Source organism: Oncorhynchus masou, chromosome 12 (genome assembly GCF_036934945.1).
Source record: "Oncorhynchus masou masou isolate Uvic2021 chromosome 12, UVic_Omas_1.1, whole genome shotgun sequence".
Lineage (NCBI taxonomy): Eukaryota > Metazoa > Chordata > Actinopteri > Salmoniformes > Salmonidae > Oncorhynchus > Oncorhynchus masou.
The window spans coordinates 37,710,279-37,732,499 of NC_088223.1; the positions used below are offsets into that span (position 1 = coordinate 37,710,279).

A 22,221-nucleotide genomic window follows, 5' to 3' on the forward strand; every position below is an offset into this window, starting at 1 on the left:
ATGTTGACGAACAGCTGAACCAGCCCACTGGTCACAGGTGGCAGTGGGCCGCCATTTTATGATGTCTAATATGGTCTCGGGGGGGGTAGCACCATCTTAAATGGCCTTAGTGCCTTCGTTGTACTTTCTGATGCTGTGAGAGTTCGATTCACTGTAGTTTCACACAAAGAGAAGATATACAATTTTGACAACATACAAGAAACCACAAAAGCTTTCTCAGTGAGTAAGGATGAATCTTTATTGGTGATTTCGGAAAAGCCAGACCACATCCCCCAGCATCCATATAGGCAGGATCAGTAGACATTACTGGTGCATTAGGGTAGTGGTGTGCTCATGGGATTTGTAGTTTATTTATAACAGTCACAACAGGTAGTAGTTTATAATCCACATGGGGAAGGGGAAATAGGCTGTGTACATTACCCGCAATGCCGTTTAGTAGCATACCATCATTGTGAGGATGGGCTACAAATGCCCACAAAAAGTTGTAGTAATCATACAGTATACAGACATGTAGAAAAATACCGCTGTTAAAAGTTTATAAGCTTCTGCAAACAAGTCCCAGGTATCAAAAAGTTGCTTCTTCGTCCATCAAAAGATGGGTGGTGTTAGAAGCCTGTGCTGGGAGATGTAGTTCAAATTCTTCCAGTTTTTTTTTTCTTCCTTCAAGTCCATAGTTTGTGGTTGTTTCCGCTTTTGTTACATTACAACACACACGGACAAGACTACAGCCCCCACAGTGCACCTGGAGATAGACTCAGTGGATGGTGCCGATAGTGAACAGGCTCATGGAAAATAAAGTAGAGTAAAGATGGTCTTGAAAAATACAAGGGAGATAAAAATGAGAACTGCATTCCCACTTAAAAAGTTGTAGCAAGGAAAAGAAACAAGAGTAGTGAGAATAACAACGACAACAACGACGATAATACTAGCAATAATAACTGTAATAGAGAGAAGAATAAAAAAGAACATTGAATTCTATGTCTGAAATCAACAAAGACCTTAAAATCCAGAACTGGTATAATTACAACCTCACTACCAAGGTGAGTTGGTAGTACGCAGTACAATTCCATCTAATTTTACCGAAATGTACTGCTAAAGTGGGCCAGCTCCGAAATGTATCCTGGTCAAACCGTAAAAAGAAAGAACAACTTCAGTAATCAAGATTTAGCGTAAGAGTTTTTTTTTTTATCCCCCAGAACACCTGAGAAATTGACAATGATTCCAATCATTTTATACTACATTTATATATTCAAGCCATGTATATTATTACATCTATAGTCACATGTTCAAGCATATATCATATACACACACATATCTAGTGAGAGATCAGTTTTCGTATTTAATTGTACATGTGTATGGTACATTAGGGTGCATTGTTTCACTGGGTAAAGTTGTTCAGGAAAGGTGTAGACATACTCTTCTGTGTGTCAATCTACATATACGATTTCCTCTTACAACACGATACGCAAAATAAAGAACAAACCAAGAAAATAAAAGGTATAGGTAGTTCAGTTACTATATGTTGAGGTGTGTGTTCAGATGGAGGATCAGGATGAGCACCATATATAGTCCGCACTAATAAGAAGAAGAATTGTAATCAAACGTGAGGTGTGTTAACGGTCGGCATGCTCAGGTTCATGCTAAACCCTGCCAACTTAACCTGGGCCATCGATTCCAATCCAGCTTAAATTCGGCTTCACAATTCAAAATTGGATCGAGAGAGAGCGAGAGAGAGATGCTGTAGAAAGTGATGAAGTGTTGTGTGCTATCATACATGGCCCTGCGTTTCAAGGTCCAGCTTGCTATATCAGGGCCAAATAAGTGTGTGTGCGAGATAATTTGAGAGCGTGTGTGTGAGTACGTGCATGCATGTCATTTCATGTAAAAATGCATATGTAGTCACTGGTCCAGCTTATTTGACTGTGTGGCTTGACATGTCTGTTTGCGGTGTGCGTCTGTGCCGAACATATTCACCCATCGATATGAATACCTGGCAACACATTTGAGCAATATTTATTCACAAATATCTATGTGGCTGCAGCTGTCCTCGCGATTGATCACTGACTGTAGCATTTCCATTTATCTCTCTCTCTCTCTCTCAGTGCCAGACACACAATTAAAACGATTTAATTCCAGAAAGGAATCAAAGAGAAGATAACAAATTAAAGGGCAAGTCCACCACTTTTCAAATTCACTTTCGTTATCTCCAACACAATACCAGTGTCAACATAGATAACATGGCCAAGGGTATGTGGACACCTGCTCGTCGAACATCTCATTCCAAAATCATGGCCATTAATATGGAGTCGGTCCCTCCTTTGTTGCTATAACAGCCTCCACTCTTCTGGGAAGGCTTTCCACTAGATGTTGGAACATTGCTGCGGGGACTTGCTTCTATTCAGTCACCAGAGCATTAGTGAGGTCAGGCACTGATTAGGCCTGGCTCACAGTCGGCGTTCCAATTCATCCCAAAGGTGTTCAATGGGGTTGAGGTCAGGGCTCTGTGCAGGCCAGTCAAGTTCTTCCACACCGATCTAGACAAAACATTTCTGTATGGAGCGCTTTGTGCACAGGGACATTGTCATGCTGAAACAGGAAAGGGCCTTCCCCAAACTGTTGCCACAAAGTCGGAAGCACAGAATTGTCTAGAATGTCATTGTATGCTATAAAGTTAAGTTTCCCTTCACTGGACCTAGCCCGAACCATGAAAAACAACCCGAACCATTATTCCTTCTCCAACACCAAACTTTACAGTTGGCACTATGCATTGGGGCAGTTAGCTTTCTCCTGGCATCCACCAAACCCAGATTCATCCAACGGACTAATGGTGATGCATGATTCATCACTCCAGAGAACGCGTTTCCATTGCTCCAGAGTCCAATTGTGGTGAGCTTTACACCACTTCAGCCGACGCTTGGCATTGTGCATGGTGATCTTAGGCTTGTGTGAGGCTGCTTGGCCATGGAAACCCACATTTCATGAAGCTCCCGAAGAACAGTTATTGTGCTGACATTGCTTCCAGAGGCAGTTTGGAACTCGGTAGTGAGTATTGCAACCGAGGACAGCACTCGGTGGTCCAGTTCTGTGAGCTAGTGTGGCCTACCACTTTGCGGCTGAGCCGTTGTTGCTCCTAGATGTTTCCACTTCACAATAACAGCCGTTGCAGTTGACCGGGGCAGCTCTAGCAGGGCAGAAATTTGTTTAACTGTCTTGTTGGAAAGGTGGCATCCTATGACGGTGCCATGTTTAAAGTCACTGAGCTCTTCAGTACGGGCCATTTTACTGCCAATGTTTTTCCTATGGAGATTGCATGGCTATGTGCAAGATTTTATAAACCAGTCAGCAACGGGTTTGGTTGAAATATTTGGCTGTGTAGTGTATGTGAAAAAGGTGCATTTCTAGGTTTTGTAGAAAAAAAATAAAGTTAAAAAGTTCTGACATCAAAAGTTTAAACATTTTAAAAACTGTGATTTTCAAACACTGAGATTCGCGGGCACACGGGGAGCTAGAAAATACTCTCCCTTGGGGCAGGTGATGTCATAAGAGAAGCATTTTTTGGGGGACCCTACTTCGTATCTTTTTAAGCACAGAAAATAGGAACATGATATTCTCACATATGTAAACACTGGTTGATGGTGGAGATGACGATAATGCGGTTGAAAAGAGGAAGAATTGCCCTTTAAAAAGTAAACTTGTCATTTTTTCCATTTTCATCATCTCCAGATCCACCCCAACATCAACATATGTGAAAAGTGTTTCCAATGACATCATCGGTGTGCATCATGTGATTTTAACCAATTACGAGTAGGCATTGCCTACTAATTGATTGATGAACTCATTGGAAACACTTGTCTTTTTTTACTACAAAACATAAATGCCCCATTTCCACATGTTAATGGTACTGGCGATGATGAACATGAAGTGAAAATTTTTGAGAATTCCCTTTTAAGTGCTTCAACTAACCTAACAGAACAAAATTAAAACTATACAATATCTTCGATCTGTCTATGTCCACAAACATTTACTAAGATAATTCTCCTCTCTTGCCGTCATGTTATCCCTGGATACAACCATTATACATTCTCTATTACGAACTCTGACCCCTCTATCTTAACGAGTTCAAAATATATCATTTACCAATCCATTTACCAATAGCCCCCATCTCTATACTAAACTCACCCATATATAAAATATACAAAATATTACTTCCAAAATGCCCTCTGAACTGTCCATCTTTGCAAATATAAAAATATACAGTTATGTTGAAATCTCTTTGCTTTCTTCTGTCCTGAACCACCTCTCCTAATCTTCCTCTTCTAGTTATACTGTAGCTCATCCTCTGTTTTCTCGTTTGCCCACGTCTCCCTCCCTGCCCAGTACAGTTCAAAAATATACATGTTTTGTCATAGAAATCAAGTACACACCTGTCTTCCCCTGGCTTGTCTCCTTGTCTATAGCTTAAAAACATTAGTTGTCTTGTGATCTGAACACCTCATTTGAACGGGTGCACGTATGGCCCTGCGCATTACCCGGAAAAACACTGCAATGCATCTGATATAAAACACTGAATGACGTCGCGACGCCCAAGTGACAATACCCGTCAAAGAGACACGGGAAGTGAAACCAGCATAGCACAGAATCACTAAATGGAGGCTGCACTCACTGCAACACTGCAGGCTACTCGCAACATGGACGCTTACGCAAGGTGTCATACGATGCTCACGCCAAGTCTACATAGGCCGTACGCGCACCCCCTCAAATAAAGGGCTGCCAATGTTGCTTTATACCCCTCTCTCCTCCTCCTCCACCGCCTCCCTCCTCTTCCTCCTCCTCACAAGTCTCCGTGTCGACTCTCAAACTTGTTGAGGATGTTGCGGCAGCGGCCCAGCTCCTTGCGCATGTCGGCCACTTCCTGTCTGAGAGCAGCGTTCTCTCGCTCCAGGAAGGCGGCGCGCACCGTGATCTGGTTCTCCTTGAGACGCCGGGCGTCACGTGAGCGCTTGGCCGCCTCGTTGTTCTTGTAGCGCCGGCTCCAGTACTTGTCGTCCTGCAGGAGTCACCACAAAGTAGAGGCGTGTTGTGGGGGGGGGTGTGTGGAAAAGAGGAGAGAGGAAGGAGAGGGGCAAGAAGGCTCGGTTTTGTGATGGCGAGTGGGGCAGGGGGAGAGGGGTCACAACTGAGCATTGTATTTGCACACTTGAAGCATGTATATAAAGATTTGTATAAACGTTTGTGTTGAAATGACTGAAAAGTATACAGAGCCTTACTAATAATTCCATCAAAATTAGCTACTCTACAGACAGCAATATGTCAGTTTCCTACCTTCTTACCATGGTGTTACATGCACATCTACATGCCAGTTCCATCAGGAATGTATAACTACTTCTTCTGCTCTACAATGAGCCAGAAAGATGAACGCATGTACCTCAATTACGTAATTAGTTCTAATTCATCGAATTCAGCCTGTAAAAAAACCTGCACGTGCATTAAAGGTAGACTCAGCAATATGACATCACACACAGCGGGGAGGACATCCTGCCTACAGACATCAGAATTTAAACTTGCCCCTTCCCAATGTGTGCCATCCATTGAGGAATGCCCACATTGTCATTCACTTAAGCAGGAAGTTGACCTGCTTTTTAGGATGACATTTTGTCAACTCTACCATTCTTATGTGCAAACTACATTTAAAGACAAGAATTGTAAGAAATGTAGCACCTTCTGCTCGTCTGGCACCAGCATCTTGCGGGCCTTCTTGATCATGGGCTGTGGCTTGAGCTCCTCGTCCGAGAAGCGGTGCCTTCGGGGGTCGAAGGCTTCCTGGCCCGGCACGCTGGACAGCGCCACGTCTGCCGGGTCCGGGTCAAAGTTCACCATGACGTCTGCACTGGTGACCGGCGGGCCCCCTGGCGGCCCGGGGGGACAGGGAGAGGTGGTGGTGGAGGAGGGTGAGAGGTCAGGAGGCCCAACTTGGCCACCTATATGGAGAGAGGCCAACAAAAACAAACTTGTGGTTGATCACATACTTCTCACCATGACCAGGGTGAAAGGTCAAAGCCTCAAGCATGCCAACAATAAGGTATAGAGGATGAGTTATTTCTGTGTATAAAGGCATCATCACATATGACGTGTTTATAAACAGGCTGTTGCACGGAGGTTGCAGTGTTAGCGGTCAGCCGCCAGGTGGAAGCAGAGGCCACATCACTCCGTCAGTTTTGGAGTTGAGTTGGCAGCTGGCTGATCCAGGATAAGATGGCACCAAAGCCCAATCTTAATAACAACCATTTTGGGCAAAAGGTTGAAACCGATCCAAAAACAGTGTTGCTGGGTAAACAACCTTCTACTACATGCAGCTCTAAACTTTCTTATGCCCCTTGCCATCTCCCTTCTTTTACCTATGGTCAATGTCATTCTATTTTACCCTCACTCAGTAAAATATGCTTGATCTTCAAAGGAGTAGTTCACTATTTTACAGCTTGATGTTAGATTGTTGCTCACCCTGAAAGTAATCTATGGGCCAAGATAACTGAACCATTGATTCGTTATTCTTTAAACAGCCACTACAAAATTCAGCTAACCATCAACTCCATATTTGGTTTGATGCTACTTAAAATGTGATTTAAAAAATAATAATACACGCTCACATGCCCCCATCACTTCCATTGATTGTTAGCTTGTGGTAGTTAAAGTTAGCTGAAGTTTTTAGTGGCTGTTTAATGAAACAGTATCTGCTGGGCCATAGATTACGTTCACGGTGAGGAACAATCATCAAGTTGTTAAATACACCTATAATATATTTCTTTTGTATACTTAATAGCAATACAAGTACATTTTCCAGGAAACAATTCTGAGCAGGGTTTTTGTCAACGATTGTTTGATTGCGATTTGTTTTTAGAAAACACTTGAGGAAATAGAAATGCTGAAATGGAATGTGCTTTAGGAAGTGTTACATAAAATGCGCTCCCCGTCCTCTCACTACATAGCCACCACAAAGACAGTTCCCTACAATACCCCTCCAACACCTACCCCACCCCCCATACTCCCTCTATCTTCAATTTAAAATATACACAAGATCCTTCCTTCGTAAGTATCCAAAGGACAAACCACTCTGCCTCACGTTCTTCCTCCCTCCTTCAGAAAATAACACAGAGAGAGCACAGCTGTCTAAAGCAGCCCCCCCACCACCACCACCACACAAACAATAAACCTCACCTTTCATTTCATAGCAGTCTTTCCCTCAGTCTTTATGTCAACAACATGTCATTCTGAAATGTTATGTCACAATGTTGTTCAGTGTGTAAAAATTGTATGGCGACATGGTGGGGATATCTCTGCAACGTAAATCTCTCGGCTTCTTTATGGAAGGCTAGTCTTATGCAATATTATGCTAGGGCTCACCAGAGGTCTCTCTCTCTCTCTCTCTACTTTACTCCCTCTTTATGCCTCGCTCCCTCCAACCCCTCCCCTTGCTCTCTCGCGCCATTGCTCTCTGCATCGGCACGTGACACAACGCCTGCACATGGCCCAAGCGTGTGAGAGAGGGAGTAAGGGGGAGGGAGAGACAGAGTGAGAGGTTTTAAAACATGCAAGGAGTACACTCAACTGGGCTCTCTCGTTTTTTACTGTATTGCAGAGTCTTTCTTAACCCTTTCCTCTCCACGGGTCATTCAAATTATTTATTGTGCTAAACATTTCTACGATTGATTCCGGAATTTGATCATTTCTCTAAGCACTCTTGACTGTATTCCCTGGTCTGTAACTCATCTATATATTTTGTTCTTCGTAAAGTTAGTCTGTTTGTGTAGAAGGGATTTAGCAGATCTGTTTCGGTCCGGTGTGAACGTTTTGTCAGAAAAATAGAAAGTGACACGTCATTTGAAAGCTACAGTCCTTGTCTTTTTGGAAATCAAACTCAAATCTTACTGCTGGCGATGTCATAAGAGTATGCAAAGTAGGTCTAGTCATGGAAAAGGGTACACCCTGATGGACATTGTAAAGCATGTGCTTGTAGTTTTGAAAACCATATGCACTTTATGGTGGTAGTATACAATATTATGCGTTTATTAGAAAATGCCACCAGAGGGTGTCAGAGTTTAAGAGGTCAATTACGATAAAACCAGGGGCCAAAACAAAAGACCCTGAATCGTCTACTGGACAAGATGTTTGAGACTATACCCTGTCTTTTTACCCTTTGTATATAGCTTCTGCTTGTTTTTGTCACCTGTCCCTTGATCATCTTCTGCTAGCATCAAGCCACCAATTTTGCACTAGATGGGGGATTTTTGGATTTATCAATGCAGTGAGGCGTTTGTACTTTGGAATAAAACATAAAGCAGTTCCATTGGCCCTCCTAAATATTCGTTTTTGCCTTGGAGCTTCACAAACTGCCGTGTTTTCCCCCGCCGACCAATGCCGACATGGGGCATGTTGAGGAAGGTGCAACTACTGCAATGACAGTTTCAGTCATCTTGTGACATTGTCGATCTTGTGACATTGCTCAGACACACACCAATGCAAAACACGCAAACATATGGTGAAAAATAATCCCTCACCTACACATCGGGGGTTGGAACCGGTACAGGGCACAGAAATGGAACCTGGGCCTCCCGCGAGTCTCACAGAGGTCAATGGCACCGCATCACAGCGCTTGAGGCGTCACTACAGACCCGGGTTCGATCCCAGGCTGTGTTACAGCCGGCTGTGGTCAGGAGACCCATGAGGCAGCGCACAATCTGGGTTAGGCCGTCCGGGATTTCCTTGTCCCATTGGACTCTAGCGACTCCTTTTGGCGGGCCAGGTGCCTGCAGGCTGACCTTGGTCGCCATCTGGACGGTGTTTCCTCGGACACATTGATACGGCTGGCTTCCGGGTTAAGGAAGCAGTGTGTCAAGAAGCAGTACTGCTTGGCAGGGTCGTTTTGAACAGAAACAGTATATTTCTCTCCCTGGTCGGAGAGAATGGCTCTCGACCTTTGCCTCCATAGGGGAGTTGCAGCAATGGGACAAGACTAACTACCAATTGGATTTCATGAAATTGGGGAGTAAAAGGGGTAAAAGTACAAATATATACACACACACACACACACACACACACACACACGGCAAAAACATATTTAGTCAGCCACCAATTGTGCAAGTTCTCCCACTTAAAAAGATGAGGCCTGTAATTTTCATCATAGGTACACTTCAACTATGACAGACAAAATTAGAAAAAAAAAATCCAGAAAATCACATTGTAGGATTTTTAATGAATTTATTTGCAAATTATGGTGGAAAATAAGTATTTGGTCACCTACAAACAAGCAAGATTTCTGGCTCTCACAGACCTGTAACTTCTTTACGAGGCTCCTCTGTCCTCCACTCGTTACCTGTATTAATGGCACCTGTTTGAACTTGTTATCAGTATAAAAGACACCTGTCCACAACCTCAAACAGTCACACTCCAAACTCCACTATGGCCAAGACCAAAGAGCTGTCAAAGGACACCAGAAACAAAATTATAGACCTGCACCAGGCTGGGAAGACTGAATCTGCAATAGGTAAGCAGCTTGGTTTGAAGAAATCAACTGTGGGAGCAATTATTAGGAAATGGAAGACATACAAGACCACTGATAATCTCCCTCGATCTGGGGCTCCACGCAAGATCTCACCCCGTGGGGTCAAAATGATCACAAGAATGGTGAGCAAAAATCCCAGAACCACACGGGGGGACCTAGTGAATGACCTGCAGAGAGCTGGGACCAAAGTAACAAAGCCTACCATCAGTAACACACTACGCCGCCAGGAACTCAAATCCTGCAGTGCCAGACGTGTCCCGCTGCTTAAGCCAGTACATGTCCAGGCCCGTCTGAAGTTTGCTAGAGAGCATTTGGCTGATCCAGAAGAAGATTGGGAGAATGTCATATGGTCAGATGAAACCAAAATATAACTTTTTGGTAAAAACTCAACTTGTCGTGTTTGGAGGGCAAAGAATGCTGAGTTGCATCCAAATAACACCATACCTAGTGTGATGCATGGTGGTGGATACATCATGCTTTGGGGCTGTTTTTCTGCAAAGGGAACAGGACGACTGATCCGTGTAAAGGAAAGAATGAATGGGGCCATGTATCGTGAGATTTTGAGTGAAAACCTCCTTCCATCAGCAAGGGCATTGAAGATGAAACGTGGCTGGGTCTTTCAGCATGACAATGATCCCAAACACACCGCCCGGGCAACGAAGGAGTGGCTTCGTAAGAAGCATTTCAAGGTCCTGGAGTGGCCTAGCCAGTCTCCAGATCTCAATCCCATAGAAAATCTTTGGAGGGAGTTGAAAGTCTGTGTTGCCCAGCAACAGCCCCAAAACATCACTGCTCTAGAGGAGATCTGCATGGCGGAATGGGTCAAAATACCAGCAACAGTGTGTGAAAATCTTGTGAAGATTTACAGAAAACGTTTGACCTCTGTCATTGCCAACAAAGGGTATATAACAAAGTATTGAGATAAACTTTTGTTATTGACCAAATACTTATTTTCCACCATAATTTGCAAATAAATTCATTAAAAATCCTACGATGTGATTTTCTGGAGAAAAAAAATTCAAATTTTGTCTGACATAGTTGAAGTGTACCTATGATTAAAATTACAGGCCTCTCTCGTCTTTTTAAGTGGGAGAACTTGCACAATTGGTGGCTGACTAAATACTTTTTTGCCCCACTGTATTTGCCAAGGTTTCAGGACTTCTGACACCATGTTAAGATCTTAGCCAGATATGACTGTACTGCCCAGCAGAACACGAGCAAATGGCTCAGCTTCAAAACGTTAGTGATTAATTTAGCGATACCCGAGCCCTACTCGTACGTTAGTTATTGATGAAAAAAAACAGGCCTTAACCCGATGTATAACGTTGGGGCCCGTCGGGCTCGGCTCAGGTAGCAGAGCTCTACTACTAACCATGTAGGCACTCGGGCCCTCCCATCATGCCTGGCAGTCCGTTTGGTGGCAGCGGCACATTGTCCAGGCCCAGCAACGAGGAGGAGGAAGATGAGGAGGACATGGAGGACGATGAAGAAGAACATGGCGGAGGGGATGACGGCGGGCACTGGGAGCTCTGGTTGGGCACGGCCGACTGCAGGGAACTCTGCGAGGGCACCTGGGCGCTGGCGCTGGAGCCGTTGCCACCTTTGTTGTGCATGGCCATGCCGTTCTCAGTCAGGAACTCCTCCAGGTCCATGTACTGAAGCTGGAAGAGGCCCCCGTCGCTGCAGGGCAGCGTGCGCTCCCACAGATGGGGCCCCAGGAAGGCCGACTGGGAAGGCCGGCCACCTGGACCTCCACTCATGGAGTCCTCGTCTGAGTCCTGGGGTTTGTCTTTATCTGTTAGTGGGAGATGGGGAGAAAGAGATAGAAAGGAGATGGAAAAAGAGAGCGAGCGAGATGGAGAGAGAATAAATGAAAGAGAACAATTGGAGGAAAAGGGGAGAGAGCGAGAGAGGGTCATTGAGTGCAAAAATCCAGCCTGTTCAGTGTTCATCACTGCTGTCGCTTATCATCACATAATCTGCCTGGGAGCCATTGTGCCTTCAACACCTCTGCATGCAACCAACCACCATTACATGGCTGATTCAGCAACAGTGCCAGCAGTCTTCCCATCCACACACAGGCTGGCTGACAAATGTGAGTAAGGGTGTGAGATGCTATGCTAATATCATGAAGCTGAACTGAAATGCTACTCTGACACCATGAAGAGGAAGTGAGATGCTAAGCTAGCATAATGAGGAAAGAGAGAGATGCTAGGCTAACATAATGAGGGAGTGAGATGATACGCTAACATTATTAGCGGAGGTGGCATCGTCTCGTGTCTCAGCCCTCACTCCCTTGAATTGGCAGCTTAGCGAGGGTAATAAGGGGAGGCGAGAGCCATCACATTAATGAGCAAGGAGAGGGGGCTCCAAAATGGGGGATGACTATCAGTGTGACACTGCTAAGAGCTAGGCAGAGGAGATCAGATATAGGGTTGAAGGGGTAGGGAAAAGGGTGACAGGGCTGATTAATTGTGTGATGATCACACCAGGGCTGTACTGGCCAGCACAGTGCATTATTGTCAGCACACACACACGCCCACACACAGTTTTGGAAGTGAGATAGAGAGGAGAGAGACATGCAGAGGGAAGAGAGAGGAGAAAAAAAGGGAATGCAAAATAAGCCAGACAGACAGGAGAGATAATAGAGAAGAGAGGAGACATGAGAGGAGTGACAGGGGTGAAAGGGAGGAGAGAGGAGAGAAAAGAAATTCAAAAATCATAAATAGACAGGAGAGAGGTGAGATGGAACAGAGGAGTAATTAGGGAGGAGAGGATGGAGACAGAAAAATAGGGAATGAATATAAGAGGAGATGTGGTGATTAGGAAGAGGAAAGGGAAGAGGAGTCTAAAGAGATTCAAATAGGAGGAGAGATGGATGACAGAGCGATATTGGTGGATGAGGGGAAATATAGGAGATGAGAATAAAGAGGGTGAGAAGGAAGAGAAAGAAGAGGGAGTGGAAATAGGAGGAGTGATGGAAGAGAGGAGATAAAAGGATAGGCAGAGAGAGATATGCAATGCAAAGAAAAGAAGTGGGATGAGGAAAGAGATAGAAGTGAAGGGGGATTGAGGGAGATGTGACAAGTGCAAGAGGAGTGAATGAGGGGGATTTGGTAAATGTGCTAGAGGATGGAGAGGATGGAGAGGCGGACAGAAGAGGTAGGAGAGGAGCGATACGCACAGCGAGTGGGTGTATATGAGGGTGTCGAACAAAGCAAGCAAGCCGACCAGGGAGAGAAATATACTGTTTCTGTTCAAAGGAAAATGCATCATGCATCGAAGCCACAGGCAAGCAAATATGTTGGATGCAAAAAACACTCAAGACTCCATCTCATGCAATAAAGCCCTTCTCCATCCCTTAACATTAGTGATGCACCCCGACTATGCATGCTCTAATGGTGAACTTGATGCTGGTAGGTCCTTTGTGCCCCGACTCCATTGGAGGAGCTGTCAGTCTTGGTCAGCGTCACCTCTTACACAAAGATATCCATGGAAATTGTGGAGGGCTGCTGTTCAACTCTATAGCCACCAGGGGGAGGCTGTTAGTCAATGTGATTGTTGTTTGTGTACAGACAGCAGCTGACTAAGGTTGTGACATCCCTTTAACCTAAACGTTAAGTTCCTTATTTTAGGGGACTAGCTACAGAACTGTTTCGCCTGCACAGACTGGAATATGTTCTGGGACTCTTCCAATGGCATTGAGGAGTATACCACATTAGTCACCGGCTTCATTAATAAGTGTATCAATGACGTTGTGCCCATAGTGGTCATATGTACATTTCCCAACCAGATGCCATGGGTTACAGGAAACATCCGCACTGAGCTAAAGGCTAGAGCTGCCGCTTTCAAGGAGCAGGACACTAATCCGTACACTTATAAGAAATCCCGCTATGCCTGCCGACGAACCATCAAACATGCAAAATGTCAATACAGGACGAAGATCAAATCCTACAGCACCGGCTCTGATGGTTATCGGATGTGTCTTAATGGATTACAAAAGGGAAACCCAGCCGAGAGCTGCCCAGTGACATGAGCCTACCAGACTAGCTAAATGCCTTCTATTCTTGTTTTGAGGAAAGCAACACTGAACCATGCGTGAGAGCACCAGTTGTTCCGGACCACTGTATGATCACACTCTCCATAGCCGATGTGATAAGACCTTTAAACAGGTTAACATTCACAAGTGACAGACAGATTACCAGAACGCGTACTCAGAACATGCGCTAACCAGCTGGCAAGTGTCCTCACTGACATTTTTAACCTGTCCCTGACTAAGTCTGTAATACCTACATACTTCAAGCAAACCAACATAGTCACTGTGCCTAAGAACACTAAGGTAACCTGTCTAAATGACTACCGCCCCGTAACACTCACATCATAGCCATGAAATGCTTTGAAAGACTGGTCATGGCTCACATCAACACCATCATCCCAGAAACCCTGGACCCAGTCCAATTTGCATACCGCCCCAAACAGATCCACAGATGACACAATCTCTATTGCACTTCATACTGCTCAATCCCACCTGCACAAAAGGAAGAATGATGTTCGTTGACTACAGCTCAGTGTTCAACACCATAGTGACCTTCAAGATCATCACTAAGCTAAGGATCCTGGGACTGAACCCTCCCTCTGCAACTGGATCCTGGACTTCCTGACGGGCTGCCCCCAAGGTGGTGAGGGTAGGCAACAACACATCTGCCACGCTGACCCCCCTGCTTGATAATCCGTGACTGCGTAGCCGTACAAGTCTCCAACACCATCATTAATTCTGCCGACGGGGCGGTAGTAGAGCGGGTCGAGAGCTTCAAGTCCCTCGGTGTTCACATCAGTAAGAACCTATCATGGTCCAAACACACCAACACAGTTGTGAAGAGGGCACAACAATTCCTCTTCCCCCTCAGGAGGCAGGAGTCTGAAAAGATTTGTCATGGGCCCTCAGATCCTCAAAGACTTCTACAGCTGCACCATTGAGGGCATCTTGACTGCCTGCATCACCGCTTGGTAAGGCAACTGCTCGGCATCCGACTACACGGCGCTACAGAGAGTAGTGCATATGGCCCAGTACATCACTGGGGCCAAACTCCCTACCATCCAGGACCTCTATACCAGGTGGTCATAGTCGCGGGAATTAGGGGGTTGCTGCAACCCCCCCCTGACAAATCTAAATTATATTTGAAATAAATCATTTTTCAGAAAAGTAGTGCACTGGGCATTTAATAGTCCTGTATTATTAGACCAATATAGCCATCTGCAGTGCCAGCACAGGCAAAAAAGATTAGTCCAGCCCCACCCCAACTACTTCCCACAGCTCTGCAGGCAGTGTCAGAGGAAGGCCCTAGAAATGGTCAAAAACTCCAGCCACCCAAGTCAGACTCTTCTCTTTGCTACAGCATGGCAAGCGGTACTGGAGCACCAAGTCTCTGATCAAAAGGCTCCTGGACAGCTTCTACCCTCAAGCCACAAGACTTCTGAACAGTTAATCAAATGGCTACCCAGACAATTTACATTCAAGCACTCTATTATTTATTTCTCAGTTGTTTTGCACTCACTCCAACACACACATTACATACGCTGCTTCTACTCTGTTTATTATATATCCTGATTGACTAGTCACTTTTCCTCCTACCTACTTGTACATACTATATTACTTCAATTACCTCGTACTACTGCCCATTGAATCGGTACTGGTACTCCTTGTATATAGCATCGTTATTGTTTTAATTGTGTTACTATTTTATTTTTTATTTTATTTTATTTAGCAAATATTTGTATTTTTTTTTTAACTCTGCACTGTTGGGAATGTCCTTTAATTTAAGCATTTCACTGTTAAGTCTGCACCGGTTGTATTTGGCGCATGTGACCAATAAAGTTTGATTTGACTCAAAGTTCTGGTTGTCCTGCTTCACGTGCTGCTCTCATCTGAGATGTAGTATGTGAAATCTGATGCCATATTTGCATAGGCAGGAAAAATGTGTCGCTCCCTATCTAAACAAAGGATCGATTTCCTCTGGCTGTGAAGCTTGCAGCTCCACTTACAGCATATGAAACAGGTGATTGCAGAAAAAAATATATATCTCAATGTGATGTTCTCGGATGGACTTAGAGCTCTCAACATGAAAAAAATACAATTTTTTTTAATTTTATATAATTTAGAACAATATAAACAAGACCACTTTCTCTTGGTCACAGAGCAACTAAATCATTTTGTGCTTAAGGTTGAAGTTGTAACAAGTTAGCAGGCGTTTGAATGGCGTCTTGTTCGTCATCAGTTATATGAAATGGTGCCAATTTTGTTCTGTCACGAAGTATGATACTTTTATTTTACAGCAATATGAAATATTAAATAAGTCATTAATCATTTGTTACTATATTTAGAATGCATTTTAATAATTTCAAACCCTTACCTCAACTTTTGTTGAATAGGAAATGAATCATACATGATTTTTCATATTTTCATCATATTGCGAACTGTGAACACCTCAGGATTTTATAACTACTTGCCAAAAAGGTGAGATTTTAATATTTCTAGCGGTAATGACGAGATATTGCTTATGGCCTTCATGATAAATAACTACTTTTGGGTACATCTATTTTTTCTTTTACATTACATTTAACAACCTTCCCTGCCCCCACCCTTAGTTAATATTTGAGCATTTACAATGTCTGTGTTTGTTGGATTGAGAGCTCGGTGTACACTGAGCGTACAAAACATTTGGAATACCTGCTCTTTCCACTGACCAGGTGAATCCAGGTGAAAGCTATGATCCATTGATAAATCCACTTCAATCAGTATAGATTTGATTTATTATTTAACCTTTTATTTAACTTAAGTTAAGAACGAATTCTTATTTACAATGACGGCCTAACCCTAGTGGGTTAACTTCCTTGTTCAGGGGCAACTTCCTTAGTCAGGGGCAGCTCTGGGATTCGATCTAGCAACCTTTTGGTTACTGGTCCAACACTCTTACCACTAGGCTACCTGCCGCCCCATACAATAGATGAAGGGCCTTTAAGCCTTGAGACATTGATTGTGTATGTGTGCCATTCAGAGGGTGAATGGGCAAGACAAAAGATTAAAGACCTTTGAACGGGGTATGGTAGTAGGTGACAGGTGCACCGGTTTGAGCGTGTCAAGAACTGCAACTCTGTTGAGTTTTTCCATTTCAAAAGTTTCCTGTGTGTATCCAGAATGGTCAATCACCCAAAGGACATCAAACCAACTATGGGAAGCATTGGAGTCAACATAGGTCGGCATCATTATAGAACGCTTTGGACACCTTGTAGAGTCCATGTCCCCAACGAATTGAGACTGTTCTGAGAGCAAAAGGGGCTGAAACTAAAATATGTTCCTAATGTTTTGTACACTCAGTGTACATCAATATCATGAGATATGTCCTTAATGAAGGATAAACACACTAAATGTTCTATGCTGTGTATGTGTTGTTGCTGACAACAAAAATATGAACCTATTGCCATAATAAGTAATGCATAATACAAGTTAAAGAATGCTTTATATTTATAAACATGAAACCAAGCCAACGAAATGAAAACAAAGTTTGCAGGCCACTCTGTGTGTGTGTGTGTGTACTTATTTTAATATTTGTTATGCATATACTGTCCCCTTCCTTCCTGCCCTCACCACACAAACCTCACCTTTCATTACACAGCAGTCTTTCGCTCGCTGGTCAACCTTGATGGGCAGCTGTAGGAGAGTCTTGAGGCTGGCCATGGAGTTCAAGTGTCCGCCGGTTGGGACACTGCCCGCAAGGTTACCCGTGCCGAACTGTGGGCTCGCTCCAGCCGGGAGGTCAGGCGGTAGGAGCTGTGTGAGCGGCCTAGACATGATTGGGATGGTCGTTGATTCCCACGGTGGAATGAGCGCTGAATTTATCCGATTAATCCACAAAACGATTGACTGGCTGTCAGCGGGTTCACAACAGTGACGTGACGATTAAAAAGGTGGACAGCTGAATACACACTGCTAGACCGGCTGTTATTTACCTCATTCGAAAACCGAATGTTAGCCTATCTAAATATGCATTAAGAAAGTGCTAGAGAATAGTACAATTCGACATGACAAATATAATTTTATATCAACAATAAACTATTGCTATTGCTCTTCCAACTTTCCATGAGAAAATCAAAAGTGAAAATGATTTCCTCAAAAATATGTTCATGGTAAAAATGTGTTTTATTCAATAACCTTAACAAATGCAATGTGCCCTTTAAGAGTTAATCACTTATCCCAGCCTCTATCTATGAGATAAACAAAGTTGCACGTCAGCGCTCAGATTTCGCCAAAATGCCTTGCTTGATGATGTCCGTTTAATTGAGAATAGGCATCAAACCGAGTTGATTTTCTTCTTGACCTGGACAAAAATAAAACAAACAAACCTGAGGGTTGTCCATGGAGTAAAATGGATTATGGAGCGGTACCTAGAAATCCAATAATAGAGAAAATAAGTGTGGGCGGGGGGGTGAAAGGAGGGAAAAAAAGTCGTCGTCAAATAATATCCAACATGAGTAGGATAGGTGTTGAGGTCTCGTTTTTCCTCTCCCTACTTAGTCGTTCTCGCTCCCTCTGTCTTTCTCTCTCGTTATTTTTGTCGTTTACCTGCTTTCCCTACCTTTCTGTAGGCTACGAGCAAGGAAGCAACCGAGCACCGCAAGAGTCAGCTGGAACGAACACGGGCCGCTCTCGTGACATCAGCGCTCACAGGGGATTGGCGCTGGGGGAGAGGCTGATCAATATTCATGATCTACAACTCCGAAAACGCCCAAACGACTTTAATGAGCACCACCCCTTCTTAAACAAACCAGTCAGGGGGAGTTGTCGATTACTGTAACCAAACCACGCCGACTTGAACAATTCGCCCTCTGCAAAACTTTTAATGTAACCAATGGATGGAACACGTGGTTCACCTTAATGTCAGTCATAAAGCTAAACTAGTAACCACGAGATGAATGGACCAATGTACATATCTGATTAAGATCACGGGTCCTGTAGGTTACACACAAACTCCACAACTGTAACCAATCCTAAACCTACACAATAATGGAATTGCTTTGCAATGTCCAGTACCCTCTGATTTAATTTAAAAAATGTTACTATTATATTCCTTGTAGACCACTTGGGGTGTGGACTAATCTCTGTAATTTCAAGGATCCGGAAACCAAATTCAACATATCATTAAAATCACCATTATCAATATTTTTGCATTTTATCCGCCAAAAATTGTGAAAGTATGTGTTTTTGCCGACACAAAATATCTATCTCCCTACTACCTTAAAACCGATTCCTGCACTCGAAGGGAGCACATGGCCCTGGCACGCGCGGATACTGCCTACCAGCGATTGGTTCAAATTAGGTTAGTCTCTGCCCTTCGTCGAACGCTATTGGACAAAACTAGGTCATTGGCTCCGCCCAAAGATTTCCCCATGGTACGGCCGCGTGAGACAGAGGCGAAGTAAAACAGGCAAGTGAGCCCAGTGAGATTGAACGGATTAGTGTTTCATTTAGCAAGATTCAGAGATCATAACGGAATTTGCTTTAAAGTAATTGGTGACCACCGCAGTGTAAAAGTTTTCCTTTATCATTTCCTTATTATAGTATTCCAATAATGACAATAGGCTATTAAAACTTGACCCTACTAATACATTAATTATAGCCTAATAATGAGCATCAACACTTAAAATATATATATGAAAGGTACTTCTATATTAACTACCCCTCAAGTTAATATTTGCTTTGAAAGTTAAATACAAATTTGCCTTGATAGTAATAACTTCCCATTTAATCTGTCACACTTCTGAAGTACAACAGTGTGATTGGTGTGCTATTTTACAGAATTTAAAAACATGCTTCTGAGGAACTGTGTTTAGGAAAAGTAGACCATATCATCAAATCCACATCACAACTCTCACAATTTATGTTTTAAATGACAGACATTAATGCTCTGTATTATTTATATTACTATTCACATGGAGCCTTTAAAAAAAGTAGGGGATATGTTGGGATTTGAATTAGATGAACAACATGGATTGTCTGCCTTGATAATCCCAATTTTGAGTGGTTAACATTTCCGAATGCATTTGATTTTATATTGTCATAAATTAAACAATAACCTGTCACAATTTATTAACGTCAATTTCAAAATATGCATTAGACCTACAAACCACTAGATGGAGGCGATACTGCGGTTTTCAAGAGCAAACATATAAGGCAAAAACACACTCAAAATATATGGACAAATTATTCACACATATTAATCACTACTTGACTTGTGTATATGGTGTGAATTGTTATAGGATGGATACTTTCAATGTGCATGTATAACTTCATTTCTTTATGTATATTGCAATGTTTCTCATACACAAAATATTCCCCTCCGTGTCCCTGGTCATGCTTCATAAAAGGGCCTCATATGGCCATCTAGAGGACACTGAATAGTAATACACAAATCATTTTCTAACCACAAATGCATGGCTGTTCTCCCAACAGTAATCAAATGTTACTGTGCGTTTAATGTGTATCTATCCAATCTGCAGTTTTGACTGCAGATTCAGTCATGTGTTTAATGCATGCCCTGCAAACTGGTGACAAAATACAGTATATCAAAAAATAAAGAACTTTCTGAAAGGAGAATTCTAGCAAATACACACATAAGCAATCTTCCAGAACAGCCGGTTGTGAGTCTGAAACAGCCGTACTCATCCTCAAGGATTTTTCCCACTCTTGTTTCTAAATGGAGCATGGAAGGTGCCAACAAGTGAGCAATAAACATCTCTGCAGTGTAAGGACAGCGCACTGGGGCACCAAGTGTGGAGGACCTGGCAATTCTGCCATTCTTTTGAACCTGTTAACTGATCAACATACAGTGCATTCGGAAAGTATTCAGACCCCTTGACTTTTCCACATTGTTACGCTAGCCTTATTCTAAAATGGAATATATACGCTACCGTTCAAAAGTTTGGGGTCACTTAGAAATGTCATTGTTTTTGAAAGAAAAGTTCATTTATTGTCCATTAAAAAAACAGCAAATTGATCAGAAATACAGTGTAGACATAGTTAATGTTGTAAATGACTATTACAGCCGGAAACAGCTGATTTTTAATGGAATGTCGACACAGGAGTGATGATTGATGATAATGGGCCTGTGTTCCAATGGCACATTGTGTTAGCTAATCCAAGTTTATCATTTTAAAAGGCTAATTGATCATTAGAAAACCCTTTTGCAATTATGTCAGCACAGTGGAAACTACTCTGATTAAAGAAGCAATAAAACTGGCCTTGTTTAGACTAGTTGAGTATCTGGAGCATCAGCATTTGTGGGTTCGACTACAGGCTCAAATTAGCCATAAACAAAGAACTTTCTTCTGAACCTCGTCAGTCTATTCTTGTTCTGAGAAATGAAGGCTATTCCATGTGAGAAATTGCTAATAAACTGAAGATCTCGCTGTGTACTACTCCCTTCACAGAAAAGCGCAAACTTCATTGAATAGTACCTGCAAAACACCCGTCTCAACGTCAACAGTGAAAAGGCGACTCCGGAATGCTGGCCTTCTAGGCAGAGTTGCAAAGAAAAGGCCATATCTCAGACTGGCCAATAAAAATAATGAAGATGGACAAAAGAACACAGACACTGGACAGAGGAACTCTGCCTAGAAGGCAAACATCCCGGAGTCGCCTCTTCACTGTTGACTTTGAGACTGGTGTTTTGCGGGTACTATTTAATGAAGTTTGCGCTTTTCTGACGAGTAATAACTGGAGTTTTAGAAGAAAGTTCTTTGTTTCTGGCCATTTTGAGCCTGTAATCGAACCCACAAATGCTGATGCCCAACTTGTCTAAGAGCCAGTTTTATTGCTTTTTAAAATCAGAACAACAGTGTTCAGCTGTGCTAACATAATTGCAAAAGCATTTTCTAATGATCAATTAGACTTTTAAAATTATAAACTTGGATTAGCTAACACAACGTGCCGTTTGAACACAGGCGTGATGGTTGCTGATAATGGGACTCCACGCCTATGTTGATATTCCATTAAAAATATGCTGTTTCCAGCTACAATAGTCATTTACAACATTAATGTCTACACTGTATGTCAGATCAATTTGATGTTATTTTAATGGACAAAAACATTAGCTTTTCTTTCAAAAACAAGGACATTTCTAAGTGACCCCATATAGACAAAGCAAAAACAGGTTTAGACATTTCTGCAAGTCGATAAAAAACCCACTAAAATATCACATTAACATAATTATTCAGAACTTTGTTGAAGCACCTATGGCAGCAATTATAGCCTAGAGTCTTCTTGGGTATGACGCTACACGCTTGGCACACCTGTATTTGGGGATTTTCACCCATTCTTCTCTGCAGATCCTTTCAAGCTCTTTCAGGTTGGATGGGGAGCATTGCTGCACAGCTATTTTCAGGACTCTCTATAGAGATGTTCGATGGGGTTCAAGGCAACTCAAAGACATTGAAACTTGTCGCGAAGCCACTACTGCGTTGTCTTGGCTGTGTGCATAGGGTTGTTGTCTTGTTGGAATGTGAACCTTCGCCCAAGTCTGAGGTCTTGAGCGCTCTGAAGGAGGTTTTCAAAAAAGGAGCTCTCTGTACTTGTTCCGTTCATCTTTCACTCAATCCTGCCTAGTCTCACA

At 43.0% G+C, this 22,221-nt stretch overlaps 1 protein-coding gene across 1 annotated transcript; it reads right to left on the reverse strand.

Annotated features, from left to right (window-relative positions):
• Positions 1-212: 212 nt before the first annotated feature.
• LOC135550014 (hepatic leukemia factor-like) lies at positions 213-18,278 on the reverse strand. Its single transcript, XM_064980440.1, has 4 exons — positions 17,216-18,278; positions 10,929-11,351; positions 5,719-5,978; positions 213-5,047 (listed from the first exon to the last, which is right to left on the reverse strand). The coding sequence occupies exons 1-4, from the start codon at positions 17,403-17,405 to the stop codon at positions 4,832-4,834; spliced, it is 1,089 nt and encodes a 362-aa protein (XP_064836512.1). The 5' UTR covers positions 17,406-18,278; the 3' UTR covers positions 213-4,831.
• Between the last annotated feature and the right edge of the window lie 3,943 nt (positions 18,279-22,221).